General features: G+C 42.9%; 1 protein-coding gene across 2 annotated transcripts in view; it reads left to right on the plus strand.

Annotated features, from left to right (window-relative positions):
- The window catches only part of STAB2 (stabilin 2), a 168,207-nt gene that overhangs the window by 31,328 nt on the left and 120,603 nt on the right, over positions 1-16,276 (plus strand). For both annotated transcript variants that reach the window (XR_002515968.2, XM_017946151.3), the window contains exons 6-9: positions 5,043-5,138; positions 10,324-10,449; positions 11,244-11,440; positions 13,339-13,472. Coding sequence is in view for 1 of the 2 variants with exons in the window: in XM_017946151.3 (XP_017801640.2) it covers positions 5,043-5,138; positions 10,324-10,449; positions 11,244-11,440; positions 13,339-13,472 (553 nt within the window). In the remaining variant the exon portion in view is untranslated. The remainder of the gene's footprint in view (positions 1-5,042; positions 5,139-10,323; positions 10,450-11,243; positions 11,441-13,338; positions 13,473-16,276) is intronic.

Raw genomic sequence — 16,276 nt, forward strand, 5'->3', positions numbered from 1 at the left:
GCGAGTCACTGATGAATGAATGGATGGATGAATGACTCAGCAATGGCTGGTTGTTTCCCACTGACAAGGACTATGGAGACTGCAAACCTTTTCATCCAGGCATCCACTGGGTGCCAGTGTTGTATCATCCAATGAGACATTGGTCCGGGGAGATGGCCATTCTGCCTGGAAGTAGGACAGCTCTATTAGGTGCAGTTTATTTTTAACACTGTCTGTAATCTTCTGTGGTAGCACTCTCCTCCTAGACTGCTCGTTGGTTTAGAGATGATTTCGAGCTGCAGCAGCCAAAGGTTTTCATCTCTGCTGCCAGTACCGCAGCCTGCTCAGTGCCTCCTTTCCAGCTAGCCAGATTGCAAAGCCCGTTTTCTCTAACATGATCCCCGAATCAATCCCACAACCATGTACTGTTAAGAAGAGTCACTTGTATTTGCTAAGCACCTCCTGTGTGTCAGACCATGTGCAGAGGGGTTTCTTTGGATCCTCACTACAACTCTCCAAAGGAGGTGGGGGTTCTCCTTTTATGTATGAAGAAGCAGAGAGGGTTGCTCAAGGCCATGCAGCTATTATGGGGGCAGAGGCAGGATTTGACCCCATGTGTGTGACTCCAGAGCCTAGGCCCCCAAGCGCTGCCCCAATCTGCCTCTGGTGAGTGTCCATCATACATTACACACCAGACAGGTGATGTGGATCCTACGAGTGATGAGATTAGGTGCCCAGTCCCAAGGAGCTGGAAATGTGGGTGACGATTGTGATGATGCAGTGTGCACAGCCCAGACAAGATCCTATGGGAGCACAGGAGAGGGAGCAGCTTACTCTGCTATGGGGCACGTCACAGGAGGCTGTGCATACCATCCCTCTGACCAGCATGGCCATGGCTTTCACCACTTTAAAGTTATACCACCCACGTTTTATGTGTCTCTAGAAATTTACTGAGACTGGTTAACGAGTACCAAGTGCTCTTTCAATGATCATCTGGGAAACCCTCTGCCACTCACATCTCCTTCCCAAGGACACGTTCCTGGCAGCAGCTGGCAGCCTGCAATGCAGCGTCAGAGACTTCCAAAAGCTGCCAGTGCCTGGCAGTTAATCCAGTAGAGAGGCTGTAGTGGAAGATGGCATGAAGGGAGAGGCTCATGCCAGGGCCTTGGGCCAATACCACACAGCCAGGAGGGCAATCTTAATGACAAGGACAACACTCGCAATTTGCACTGAGTTGGGAGCAGGAGCCCTCTGTGCCCCTCACCTTCCTCCAATGGCTGCATGACAGCACTTAGGACAGGAATTGTCACTGTATCTCCTAGAGCCTGGCTTCCTACTGCACTGTGAGCTCCTGGACTTTAGATATTATCAATTACTCACATGTTGTATACCTAGTGCCTAATAAAGCTGGGTAAATATTTTTTGAATTGAATTGAATCTTCTCCACTGAGCCCATAGTACACTCCCTCCTCACCCCACTATCTCCATAACCAACTTTACTGCTCTCCAGAACTTGTTTATTCCAAAAATCCACAGCCATAGGTAGATATCAAAGTGCTTGGCTAAAATAGAAACAATGTCAATTGAGTTTTGAAGGGAGGATGACACTGCAAACCCCATTTAATTCTTCAGTTATTTGAGGGACTACTTGAGCTAGCTATCTCCCGTTTTTTCATGTGTGATACACAGGTAGTAATGATACCTACCTCAAAGGATGTGGTAAACATGAGATGACACATGCAATGCACTTGGCAAAATGCCTGATAGATAGTAAGCACTCAGTAAAGAGAAGTGTGGGGCCTCGGGTGAAAAATTTAAGGAGGCATCAAAACAACTCAAAAATCAAGATCAATAACTGCACTGATTTCCTAGGGCAGCTGCAGCAAAGTACTACACACTGGGTGGCTTAAAACAACAGCAGCTTATTGTTCCAGTTCTGGAAACTAGAAGTCAAATATCAAGGTGTTGGCAGGGCCATGCTCCTTTTGAAGCTTCTAGAAGGTCCTTCCTTGCTTCTTTCAGCCTCTGGTAGCCCCAGCTGGTTTTGGTTGTGACAGTATCACTCTGATCTCGGCCTCCCTCTTCACATGCCTCTTCCCATCGTGTCTGTGGTGTCTCCCCTTCTCATAAGGACACCAGTCATATTGGATTATGGGCTCACCTTACTCCAGTATGACCTGATCTTAACTCATTACATCTGCAATGACCCTACTTCCAAACAGGAGCATTCTGAAGTACTGGGGATGAGGACTCCGCCATATTATTTTGGGAGACAAAACTCAACCTATGACAATAATACTTTAAAAATTATTGAATGAAACATCAAAATGCTAAATAACAGCGGGATGCAGCTCTGCGCTCGCACGACCCTGTTTCACTCTCCTCACCCTAATCCTGGCCCTGCTGGGCAATGTCGTTAACTAAAATTTAGTTGCGTAGTTGTTGGTATTGTTACAGGGCACCGTAAAACATGTGGGGAAATACAGAGGTGGGGAGGTCATTCCAAGCAGTCTCAATCTAATAGGGGAGAAAAATATACAGATTGAGAAAGAAAACAGCAGCCCTGACAGCTGTCTCCTGGCTGCTGGCCTAGTTGCTACCGGAGAGGCTGTGGTGTTCTGCTGCTAAGCATAAAGAATTTTGCAGAATATCACCATCAGACAAAAGACTCACTATATCTATGGAGGAAAAGACAAAAACTAGGCCAGGGAATAATCATGTCTGAACAGAGACTCAGCAACAATGGATGACCATGAGAACTATCCAGCCTGTCCTGGCTGACATAAGAGCCTACTGCTACTTCTCACAGAATGGCTCACCCTTACTGCTGACTTGATTTGACCATTGGTGCGCTCCCGGTGGTCTTCAGCTGTCAGGTATTAACAAATTTGTAGTTGTCATAGGATGCAATAGTGGACATGGAACAAAGAAAGTGCTGCTGGAGCCAGAGGAGCACAGATTGTTTGGAGACCACTGAGATGGCAACACAGAAGTGGGGGCTTTGGCTGGCCTTGAAGGATGACAAGGATTCCAGTTAGCACACAAAAGGGAGCGCAGCAGAGGAAAAGCTTGGAGGTGTGAACATGCAAGATGCATTTCCTGCTGCTTCCACCTGGCATGGTCTTCCCTGGGCCAACCCCACTTTCTCTTTTCCTGGCCAGCTCCCATTGGTTGGTCATTTCATAGCATTTATCCCAGTGCATTGGGATTGGCTGTTTTCTTCTGCCATTAGATTGTGATCTGTTTGATGGCAGAGACTTTGTCCTGTTTATTTTTGGGCATTAATCTCTAGCATGGTACTCTGAACATAATATGTATTCCATAAGTGTTTTGAAGGAAGGACGATGAATAGTGAATGAATCATCCCACATGCTAAGAATTGAAGATGTATAAAATAAAGTGGTGAAAGATGAAAATGAAAACTTACCAAGGTTAGAGTCAGGTTGGAACGGCCATTGTTTACCAAACTGAGAAATCTAACTTTTATTTGGTTGGTAACTGAGAGTCATTGAGATATTTTTGGGACGGTCACCCTGATGCCATTGCTAATCAAATGAAAAGAATGAAATGGAGAGGCAAGAAACTAGAAATAGCGAGGCCAGGTATCATGCTACTGCGATAGTCCAGGCAAAACATGATAAAGGCCTGAACAAAAATGGCACCAGTGGAGATGAAGAGCAGAAGATCAAGGTGGGAGATAGAGACAGAGAAAACAAAGGACTTGATGACTTATTAGATGTTTGGAATACTTTAAACTTCATTGATCCTTGCTTTGCTGGTATTTCTGGTTAAGTTTTTAAGCAGGTGCATCTTCTTAATTATGTTTCATTTGAGCTAATATTAAGTTGGCTTACATGCACTGAAGACACGTGTAGTAGGCAGAAAAATGAGCCCCCAAAATGTCCTAATCCCTGGAACCTATGAATATGTTAGGTTATATGGCAAAGGAGACTTAAGGTTGCAGGTGGAATTAAGGTTGCTAATTGACTGATTTAAGATAGGGAGAGTAGCCTGGATTATCCAGGTGAGTCCAATGTAATCACAAGGGTTGTTGTAAGTGGATGAGAAAGACAGAAGAGAGAACCATGGAAATGGTAGCATGAGAAGTATTTGACCTGCCATTGTTAGCTCTGAAGATGGAGAAAGGGTTTCATGAGCCCAGGAACAAAGATGGGCTCTAGAAGCTAGAAAAGACAAAAGATTCTCCACCAAAGTCTACAGAGCAATAGCAGCCCAACTGAAACACCGATTTTAGCTCAATGAGTACATTTTGGACTTCTGACCTCCAGAATTGTAAGATAAATTTGTGTTGTTTTAAGTCTCTAAGTTTGCGGAACTTGTTATGGCAGCGATAGAAAACTAATACAGCATGCTCCGGAGAGGGCTGGCCATAGGATGCTGATGGCCTAGCCTGATAGTAAATCTTGCTACAAACCAACCGCAAACTAAAGAGTTGACCATTCACATCCATTTCAAATGCCCTTCATTTGTCATCCCTGAAATGATCTGTCACTGGGCTAAAACATCAAGCTAGAAAATATGGCATGGTTATTCTAGACCCTTTCGAATATTTTCCTTTTTTTATCCTTGCATTGCCCCATCAATAGGTAGGACTTATTTGTATAGATATCTGCTACCAACAGTGATTGAGTTAGTAGTAGCTTTTCTCTTTTAACCATAGCAGGTGTATATAAGACACTAAATTAATTCTCTTGTTGAGATATCCAAAGATGAAGTAAATAATTTGAGAGTAGGGGAAAGAACTCCAATGCACATGATATGCCCCATGCTTTATATACATTATGTTACTTGACTCTATAGAAATCCCAGGAAGTAGGCACTATTATCCATATGTTAAACTTAAAAAAAAAAAAAAAATCCTGGTGCTGATAAAAGGGAGAGGAACCAAAGTTCAAACAAGGGTCTCTAGGACTTCAAATCCATGGTCTTCTTCACCTTATTATGCAGAGTCTCAGCAAAGATGATTTGAAAATACTAGCCTTCCAGAATGTTTAGCAACAGTCTATGTCAGGTGACAAAAATCCCCCACTTTCTGTCTCCAGCGTGCAACTGTGTGCATGGGGTGTGCAACAGTGGACTAGATGGCGATGGAACCTGTGAGTGCTACTCTGCGTACACTGGTCCCAAGTGTGACAAGCGTAAGTACTGCTAGTTTCCTTAATGCCACGCCAGATTAAATAGGCACAAATGTATGTATTTCGATTTTGTATCTGTTACTGGTTCTCTGCAGGGGCAAGGTACCACCAAAAGTTTTCTGGAAAGAAACCAGAAATTAAAAAGAGAATGTAGAAGAGAAGAGAAAAGAAGAGGAGGGAAAGAGAGGAGGAGAAAGAGAGAGAACAGAAGCAGTGTGGTGTCAAGGCTATAGCTGTGTTTTAGGAAGGTTGAGCTGGAGGCCACGTGAAGGGTAGCATGGAAAGAGGGACACTGGGGCTGGGAAGCCAACACAAGCCATTGCAACAAGTTAGTCACCTAGTAAAGGAGACACAGCATCTTCTCGATTATGAGCCTCAAAGGTGGAACACATTAACAGCCCTAAGGAAGAGGAAAGGGTGCTTCACCAAGGCTGAGTGATTCACCAAAGGCCACACAACTAGTAAACAGGAGAGCTAGAACTCAAGTTATTTGAATCCATGGGAAATTCTGAAAGCAATCTATTATACTGGGTCCAATCAAGAGCTAGAAACCGAGGGGTGATTTAAACAAGGGAAGTTTAATAGGGATAATTAGTAAGCTGTGATAGGAGAGCAGCTGTAAAAATGCAAACAGAACTCTAGAGAGGATGGAGCATAACAAACAAGGGACGAATTTGGAAGGGGGTGGCTGTCCCCAAGGCTGGATTTAAACCTTGTTGGAGAGGATGTGGTGGGTGGCCGAGAAGTTTGCTGTTTTATCCAGGCCAGCACTGGACCACAGTCACCTAGCAGGCATGGGGCAACCCTCCAGGGCCTTGGGGAGCTGAGGCTGGTGGGTGAGGCACAAGAAATCAGGGACCTCTCAGGCAAAAAACCTGGAATACACAATGTCTATGTCGAGAGGGCTGTGGGAAGGTGGTCACTAGGTCCAGGCCAAGGAAGCAAGGTCAGTCACCGAAGAACTCTGGGTGCACCACTGGGGCAGATCATTCCTGAGCAGACCCCGCAGCAGCAGCAAAGGAACAGGCAGCAGCAGCACCACATGGCTCCCTGGAGGCAGAAAGAGGAGCCCCCGCCTCCCGCCAGCGCCCTCTACTGGCAAAGCTTAACATCGCTCTGTGAAGGAGAAACTCACATGATGGCAGAGCCAGCTCTGAAGGGTGAATTGGGAGCTGACATGTTAAGAAATCGGTCATTCTGCCTGTGCCACTAGCCTCATTTAACTTATCCTCGGGACTTTAGTCTCCTGTAAAATGAAAGGGTTGGGTGAGATTGAAAGTCAGCAAATGCAAACTCATTTTATTGGAAGCAGTTGAAATGCCGTGAGCGGTGGTAGCAACAGGATGAATAAACTCAGCCTCTGCCTTCTTCCTGTAGCTGGGACAGCCATGCAAGCTTCCAGTCCAAATGGAAAGGCAAATCGGTGGGACGGGTCTTCTGTGATCCTCAGTCAGTCCCCTTCCTTGGCCACTCCTGCCATTGTCCAATGGACTCCTGGGCACAGGCCTTCTCAGTAAGGCAGGAGACCCAGTCCAGAAGCCGGCCTAATGGAAAACCCTAATAGATACGCTTCCGAGTAAAAAATAATAATAATTCGTCAAGCCAAATGACAAGAGACTAGGACAAAAATATTTAAAATCCACATGGCAGATACATTTTTATAATAAAAAATTGGATTCATGTAAAGTCTAAAGTCTAAATTTCAGACTAAGAAATGAAAACAGGCTGGGCGTGGTGGCTCATGCCTATAATCCCAGCACTTTGGGAGGCCGAGGCAGCTGGATCATCTGAGGTCAGGAGTTCAAGACCAGCCTGGCCAACATAGAGAAACCCTGTCTCTACAAAAATACAAAAATCATCCAGGCATGATGGCGGGTGCCTGTCATCCCAGCTACTGAGGAGGCTGACCCAGAAGAGTCACTTGAACCTGGGAGGTGGAGGTTGCAGTGAGCCGAGATCACGCCATTGCACTCCAGCCTGGGTGACAGACCAAGACTCTGTCTCAGAAAGAAATGAAAACCAGCAATAAACATGAAAAAGGTGCTAAGTCCACTAATCGTCACACCCATACATATTAAAATGCAGTCATATTTGGAGTCCTGGGGGTTTATTTTTGTTTGTTTGTTTGTTTTGCCCACTATGTTACAAAGATTGAAAAGATAGATAGTATCCATCTGTGGGTATGAAAAAAATGACAGTGAATTCCTACAACCTATGGGGGAAATTTACTTACTAAATTTGAAGACATGCTTATAGTATGCTTCTGTGGCCCCAATTCTAAGAATTTACCCCAGGAGAGGACAGGAATTTGGCAAAGGTAAGCATATATGATCAAAGAAATGTATGGAAATGCTATTTGTAGGAAGATAACAAGCCGAAAACGACATGAATTCCCACCAGTAGGAAATTGGTTGAATAAGTTGTGGTACATCCTATACTAGTTAGGATAATGCTAGTTGCTATAAAAAATAAACACAAAACTTCAATGACTTAACACTATGGTTTTAAAATTGTGCGCCAGGGTGTCCCAAGGTACTATAATCAAATTCACTGGCTACTATTGGATATTTTAAATTTCTGAGGGAAACACAGAGACACATCTGTCAGATACCACATGAACGGCTAGCTTGAGTTAGTTCACAATTTCAACATGAGGTCACACTAATTCCTTGCAGTGACATCACATCTTTGCAAAGGTACATTTTCAATGATTACTATGATAAAAGGCAAGTACCTCATAAAAATCAATGTGACTGAAATGAAGGTGCCAGTCTCCAATCTGTATCAAATTTTAAAGTTTGAGAAGTTGTGCAGTGTCCAACACACTCACATGTCTTATACGTAGGTCAATGTGGTTACTTAAAAATAGACATTTTTCTATTAAGCATGTCACTTTTTCAAATGGCTGCTAAGTGATTCTAACAGCTAAATAAATGAACCTTTTCGGTATTTCTTTTGATGTTGGGGTACCGTGAAAAAATTATTGGGAACCTCTGGCTTAACACTAAAAATGTATAGTTCTCACTCATGTAACAGTCCAATTCCTGGCTGGTGTCAGCTCCCCACTACATGGTGATTAGGGATCCAGATCTTTCCATCTTGTGACTCTGTCATTCTCTAGTACCTCAGAGTACTCTGCTTCCAGCCATCACAGATGGGAAAGAGAAGATGGAGAGGCACCTGCTTATGAAAGTCCAGGAAAAAATATATAAAACCTCTGCTCAATATTCCATCAGCATGAACTAGTCACGTGACCTTTCCTGGCTGTAAAGTAGGGTGGAAAATGTAATCCTGAAGGAGCGGCCACTTTCTGCCAAAACTTCTGGTTTATGAAAGGGTTGGGGGAATAGTCTCTGTGAACTATTTTACTCAACTAGCCACTGTTGGGAGACAATTCTCCATGCATCTCTCACATGTGTGCACATCTTGAGAGCAATACACTGACTGCTCTTTGTTCCAGATCATCTGTTCAAGGATGTTTGTATACTGAACAGACTTGGAAGACATAGTATCTCCCTCAGGAGCAAAGGGCAGGCATGCTTACTGCCAGTGCCTCTCAGCTCCAAAATCACCCTTTTTGCCTGCTCTGTGATAATGGAGCTGGGCTGTATAAATGATTCTCCTTTGCTAGCTAGCAAAACATGAAGCCTTATCAATGAAGAGTGTAGAGAAGCCTTATCAAAGAAGGACTGTAGAGGAAGAAGTGGGGACTCTCTCCCTGTTTCTGGTTTGACTCACTCACCAGGCTCCCAAAGAACAACTTTTTTCTGTTTCTTAGCCCCACATAGTTTCTCCAGTGCTGGGTTCCTGCAGAGCTCAGCTCCCTCCAGCATTTGGCCACTGCACACTGTCCAGTGCTTGACTTAGAAAGTAGCAGCACAGCCAGGAGCCCCAGACTGCACAGGCCCATGCCTCAGCCCGGGGGAAAGCTGTTCTGTACTCCTCTCCTCAGTCCCATGCATAGCAAGGCCCCTGAAGAGCTGGCCATCTGGGGAGCTAGACACACCCCTTGAATCCCACACAGCTGGTCTGGAGCTGCCCAGGCCTGAACCACACACAGAGGTACACTGCATGACAGAGAGGTAGCTTCTTAGCTGCTGCTGCCAGCAGCGCCCACTGGCTAGCAGATTCCTTTGGCACCTAGTGAGTTCCAAGGCTTGTGACCTCCCCATGCATGACCTGCCAGCCACCCCAGAGAGCAGATTTCCAGCAAATATGGTCAAGGCATCTCTGCAACTTTGCTAGCTTGTGACTAATGCCATGCTTTTTCCGGTGATATTCAGATCTCAGCCTGGAGGGAAGAAGGTTGTATGTTGGGTACTTGTCTCAGCCCTAATACAGTGGCTGCTCTTTATAGACCTGCTATTTCTTTATTCTTTAGAATTCTTTTATTTTAAACTCTCACTGGCTGATTTGTCATGATTTTAATTGTTCATAATCATTTATATTACAACTTTCCCTGTTCAAATAATTATGTGGTTTCTGTCTCCTGCGTGTCCCTAAATAATACATTGCCCATTATAAAAAAAAAAAAAAAAAAAAAAATTAGGTACCCTAAGATCAGGGCTCACCTCCTATAATGAAACCCACTGCATGTGCATGTCTCAGTCTAGTCCTCTTTGAATTGCCCCATGGGAATTGAGGTTTGGAAAAACTGGTGCCAAAATGCTGATACCCTGGCTGCTGCCCCTGCTGTAAGTATTAAGCTGTACTTCCACTCTGACCCGGAAGTTTTGTATCATCTACCAGCATCCGTGAAACTTTATCAGCCCAACTTGTTCACTTTGCAAGTTGGCTGATATGTCAGACCCTTCACAGTTTTTGACAGCCATCTACATCACACCTGTCTTTTGAAATACTATGCAGTTACTAGAGATCAAGGCAGATCCTTAAAGACTTTCATAGTATATTGTTAAATTAAAAATTACATTGCTAAATATTTTAACAGGATTCTATTTTTTTACAAAATCATACAGATAAATGTTATAGGTAAACATATTTTATTGACTGATGATATTGGCAACTTTGGGAGACTAAGAAGAAGACAATTTTAACTTATGTGTTCTGTAATTTTTTAATTGTTACAATGAGTTTGTATTGCTTTTTAATAAAAGGGAATACTGCAGTTTGGGGTCTTAAGAACTGGTTATTCTACTAACGCAAGTACTTCAACAATTTTCCTATGCAGCCATCCCTGAATGTGCAGCCTTGCTCTGCCCAGAAAATTCCAGATGTTCGCCTTCCACTGAAGATGAAAACAAACTGGAATGCAAATGCCTTCCCAATTACCAGGGCGATGGCAAACACTGCGAGCGTGAGTAGAATTTAGATTCCACTAGTTTATTCATTGAGATGTTTAGGTTATTTAACAGGGAAAAAAAAAAACCTCACAACCTCCTTAACACAATGACAATTTCTACTTCTCTGTGTAGTTGAGTGAAATGTATATAAAAAGTGCCAAGCAAAATGCTTAATAAATGGCAACTTCTTCTCTTATGAAATCATATATATAGATTTTTACATGTTTTTGTATCACCTTAATCAATGTTAGAACAACATTTAATGCTTCTTATTTTATATTTTTGATTTTATTCACTTTATAAAAAGCTGTATTATGTATCAGTTAAAAACATGGACTCTCAAGCCAGACTGCCTGGGTTCAGTCCCAGATCTGCCTTCTACTGACTACATGACCTTTAACCTGCCTGTGTCTCCATTCTTCTATCTGTGAAATGGAGCTAATAATGGTACCTACCTTCAGGGATTATTGTAAAGATTAGATGAGTTAATACATAGCAACTTCTTAGAGCAGGGCTTAGTACATATTATAAATTCTGTAAGTGTTAGTGTTTTCTTTCATGCTATTTTATATTCAACTACATACACCAAATGGCCAACTAATATATCAACGCAATATTTTTACAATTTCTGATGACCATACATAAATCTGTCTGGTTCGTGGAGGAAATGAAAGGAAATATTTGAGTTTGAAAACTGTGAGTTGCCTTTGCGGCTTTGATGAGCTGTGATCCACTGTTGCTCACCCTTCAGTTTTCCTTCTCCATCCTTGTTCACTAACTGCCTCTCATTTTGCTATTGCCCCTCAAGCCATCAATCCATGTTTACAAAAAATCTGCCACCCTCGTGCTCATTGTATGTACCTGGGACCAAATCGGCACAGTTGTACATGCCAAGAAGGCTACCGTGGGGATGGCCGAGTGTGCTTGCCTGTGGACCCCTGCCAAACTAACTTTGGAAACTGCCCTCCAAAGTCTACAGTGTGCAAATATGATGGGCCTGGACAGGTGAGCAAATGATGCAGGGAACTGAAACCTCTAGAAGTTTGACAAGCCACTATGTGTCATAGGTATCATTTGTCTTCTATGCCATGCCAATTCTCCCTTTCAATGTTCCGCTTGGTCTTCCCCTCCCAGACAGTCCTCCATGTGCTCAGGGCCTGAAATCGGTGCCGGCTCACCCAGTCTATCCTTTAAACTCACACTTTCTCAGCTCCCCATCCAAACTTAATTGTCTTACATTCTCTCTTGTGACAGTCCTATATGGTGTTTGGCAAAATATATACATAATTAAAAATTAGAATAACAAATTAACTGTTGAACATATGATTGACTTTTACCAGCAATCCTCCATTCTGCAATGGCTTTCTAATTTAAAAAGTGCTCTTAGAACCAAAAATACCCTGTCCCAAAGGAATGAAACAGATAAAACATCAGGCAGCACTGATAGATTATAGGGAGCAGTGAGAATATTCTGGGGAGAGACACTGTCCCTCTAAATGACATTGGGACCTTGACTGATAAAAAATCTGGTCAGGAGACCCTCACTGAAGAATCCAGTGGAAAGAGCCTTGGCCCTAAATAGCACATTCATCCATTGCGTATTTATTTAGTGGATACCTTATGTGTCCATAACTGCACATCAAGCCTTCAGTGAAGGAAATGTGTCCATACAGAAGGATGTTGCTGCACTGGTAGGAGGAAGAGTTCAGTGCCCGACCCGAACAGCCATGCAGTCTAATCACCTGGATGCTAGCTGATAGGAATGTTCCTAGAATTCCCTGCAGAGTATCCACCCAACCTTGCCTCCAAAGAGAAAGGATATGTTACGCAACATTTTTCTGCTATCGATTTCTGGGGCAGGATTGCAGAAAAATTCAAGGGCCTAAATTCCCACCTGTAAAATTAGGGTCTTTAAGGGAAAATTAATGTTACGCCACGAATGTCAAGACCTTGCGTGTGAGATAAAACGTATGCTTTATCTCTGAAAATGGGTTCCAAGACAGATTTTCAAGTCTTAGAAATTCTCCATTGCTCACACAGAAGCAGCGCGTGCATGATTCCAAAGCAGGGTTTCTCTACCTCGACGTTTTTCACATTTTGGGCTGGATAATTCTTTGTGGGAGGAGGCTTTCTTGTGCAGAGTGAGATGTTTAACAGCATTCTTGACCTCTAGTAGCACCGCCTCCTCCCATCGTGGCACTCAAAAATGTTTCCAGGCTGGGCATGGTGGCTCATTCCTGTAATCCCAACACTCTGGGAGGAGGCGGATGGATTACTTCAGTACACGGGTTCAAGACCAGCCTGGGCAACAGAGCAAAGTTCCATCTCTACTAAAAATACAAAAAAATTAGCTGGGCATGATGATCCACACCTGTAATCCCAGCTGCCCAGGAGACTGAGGTGGGAGGATCACTTGAGCCTGGGAAGTAAAGGCTGCAATGAGCCAAGATTTCACCACTACAGTCTAGCCTGGGCAACCAGAGTGAGACCATGTCTCAAAAACAAAAGAAAAATTGTTTCCAGATATTGTCCAGTGTGTCCTAGATTGAGACTCCTGGTTGAAAACCATTATTCTAAAGTAATAATACCTCCCATTTGCACATCAATTTCTGCTTACCTATAAACAATCTAAAACCAGGAATTATGGAGCTAGGGAGGTCAAGAATTAGGAAACAAGAAAATTGAAACTAAACTTTATAAGCAAGGAGTATAAGCTTTCCAGCAGGTGACATGTGTAAACATGATTTCTACTTTTAGACACTTTGACAATTTTTTAGTTTAAGTTCACACTTCAGACATACTCTGAGTGAGTTTTTATGGAAGAATAAACATACAAATTAAAGAATGCCAGCTGAAGTAACTAACTAGGATCCTATTTGTTTTTCTCTCCCTGTCTATTGAAGTCTCACTGCGAGTGTAAGAAGCATTACCACAATTTCGTACCTGGAATGGGGTGCAGTATGATTAATACATGTAAAACAAATAACCTGTGTCATAGGAATGCAAATTGCACCACCGTCGCACCAGGCCAAACTCAGTAAGTCTTTTCAATTCCTCTACCAACCTTTCCAATTGAAAATGGTGTCCAGTCATTGCTGTAAGTTTCTTGAAGAGGAAGAAATGTGTCTTATTCAGCCTTGTATCCACCCCCACCCCACATAGTAGGAGCAAGGATCGTAGTAGGTACTCAACAAATCTTTAATTAAACACTCAACAATTATTTCCTTTTTAATGACCATCAGAACACTCCGGAATATTGATGTGGCCTGATAACTTGATATGAAGTGGTCAGAATGTGGGAGAAGGAAGCCACTGTGACTGGGGAAACAAATGGTTGTTGAGATTACAGCGGTATGACCTCTAATGTACATCCCTGTTTCCTCACTCATGAAATATTGCTTGTTAGTGGCGCAAAACAAGACTAGGGAAAGTGAATAAGCATTAGTGGTGTTTCCTGGACTCTAGGTTTCAAAAGAAGGGGTTTACTGTGAATACAAACATTTCTGTGAAAGTTTCTGAGGCGAAGGCAGCTCACATGATAGAAAGAAGATGGTATTTGGACTAAAGACCTAGGTTTAAGTCTCAGCACTGATACCTACCAGATGCATGACCTGGGAAAGCGGCACCATCTCTCTGGCCTCAGTTGCTCCATGTATAAAATGAGCACAGTGATTTATACTCCATAAGGTTGTTGTGATGATTACATGAGAGAATGTTTCTGGAAACTATGACACCAGTGTAATGTATTTGCATTAGTGACTGAACTGAAGCTAGAACCCAAGTCTTTGACTCGCAGACTGAGGTTTCTATCTCTGTTCCATTTTCAGTTCTCGCTATCATCAGCATCTGCAAAAGACTCATAGTGCCATTGTGAGCTCAAAACCACAATCAACATCAAACCATAGCATGATAAAACAGTTTCTGTGATTCCAGAGCCCCTTTCATCTTTTGGGAAGTTCACGCCTTTTATAACTGGGTGGTCAGCGTGTAGATTTGCCCCGACAGGTTGTATTATCACCATGTCCTATCTGGACAAATAAATAGATCTGTACTTATTGTACATGGAATGGAAAGAGCTGGGGTATCAGAACACTTAGGTTCAAATCCCAAGTCTGCCACTTACCTTACCCTCTCTGAACTGATGCTCAACCCTTCAACCATAAAAAGGAGAGAACTGTACCCCCCACCAGGGCTGTGCCGAAAGTTAAGCAAGATTACATTCATCAATCTCTGAGCAGAACCTGACACCTAGAAATCCCTCAATACATGTGAATGCACAAATACACCACAACCATGCATATAGACACAGAGGCACCCAACACACATATGCATCCAGGCATATCCTCCCCTCAAATATATATTCTGGCAATACTGAGAACCAAACAAGCTGGTGTATGCATGTTTTACCACCCTCTGAGAAAGTCTAAATAGAATACCTTAACCAATCTCTTTCCTTTGTGTTTGAGAGGATAAAATCGAAAAATGAAATGGGAATAGCAGAATAATACAAGCTGCATCCAAATTTGTGTTTGGAATGTCAGATATACTAACATTGTGATGTTAGGGGTACATGTATCACCCACAAACCTTCCCACACCTCAAATTGACTGTCTTCAGTCGAAAAAAGGCTGAAGTAAAAAGACTAGCTAAGTTATATTGATAAAATATGAATCCATCAGTCCTCAGGTAATTTAGTTCATCTGGGATAAAAATTTATTTCATTTATGCCTTCTCAATATGGCAAGTAGCTTATGCAGAATCTTCAAAATCATACTGCATTTGTCACAGAAGACCACCTGATCAAGAAGAGTGGGTTCAAACATGAACTCTACCACTCCCCCTGGGGTGACCTTAGACAAGACTAAACTTTTCTAAACCACAGTTCTCTCACCTTTCAGGTAGATCTAGAGACCAGGAATCTCTGCCTGTGGAGAGCTAATGAGTTCATGTATATAATATGCTTTTAAACTCTAAGCTCTATTTTGATTCTTACTGAGAACAAATAACTTTATGCTTTGCCTTTTTATTTTTACTTATTAATAGATATAGGAAGTAAGGGACAAGAGAAGAGATGAGCATTTCTCTCTTATTTAACTAAACTCAGCTGAAAAATAGCCAGGATACAACTGAGTGGGCCTATTGGAATAAGCACAGTTTACATTCCAGTTGTGCAAAAGTTCAAACAACAGTGAAATGTAGGGACTCTTGGAATGTTAGTGACATTGATAATATTCAGTGCTTATATAAGATCTGTACAAGTTGGGATATCTTCAGTGTAAACAGTCTTCCCAAGAGTCCTATCCAAGGCAACATGGTGCAGTGGCAAGAGATGTTCTCAGATGGATCTAGGTTTAAATCCCAGCTCAGCCATTGCCAGATGTGTTTCCAGCAGTTTGACCCTTAGACCTGGCAACAGGAGCCCCTCCCCTGGGTCCTACATGTTAGATGCTCCCATTCTGGCCCTCTGCTGGCTACACCAGGGCAAGGAATCTGAAGTTCCAAAGGGCCCTGCTCCCCAAGAGCCTGGGCCGCCTACTAGACCACACTCGGGGTACTCAGAAGCCTGTAATTTCCTGCCCAAACAGCTCCAAACGAGCTTCCAGGGCCTGAGACCATTCCCAGGATATGGAGGGTATGGCCAAAAGTGGCTGTTCTTAGCAGGTGCAGATGAGCCAGCATTATCTCCACCACACTCGTGAATATACCCTTGCCTCAGGTTCTGCTGAACTACTTATTATTTGTCTTTGTTTGGGTTGCTATAATAAAGTATCATAAACTGAGTGGCTTATAAACAACAGAAATTTATTTCTCATAGTTCTGGAGACTGGGAAGTCCAAAATC

Source organism: Papio anubis, chromosome 9 (assembly GCF_008728515.1).
Source record: "Papio anubis isolate 15944 chromosome 9, Panubis1.0, whole genome shotgun sequence".
Taxonomy (NCBI): domain Eukaryota; kingdom Metazoa; phylum Chordata; class Mammalia; order Primates; family Cercopithecidae; genus Papio; species Papio anubis.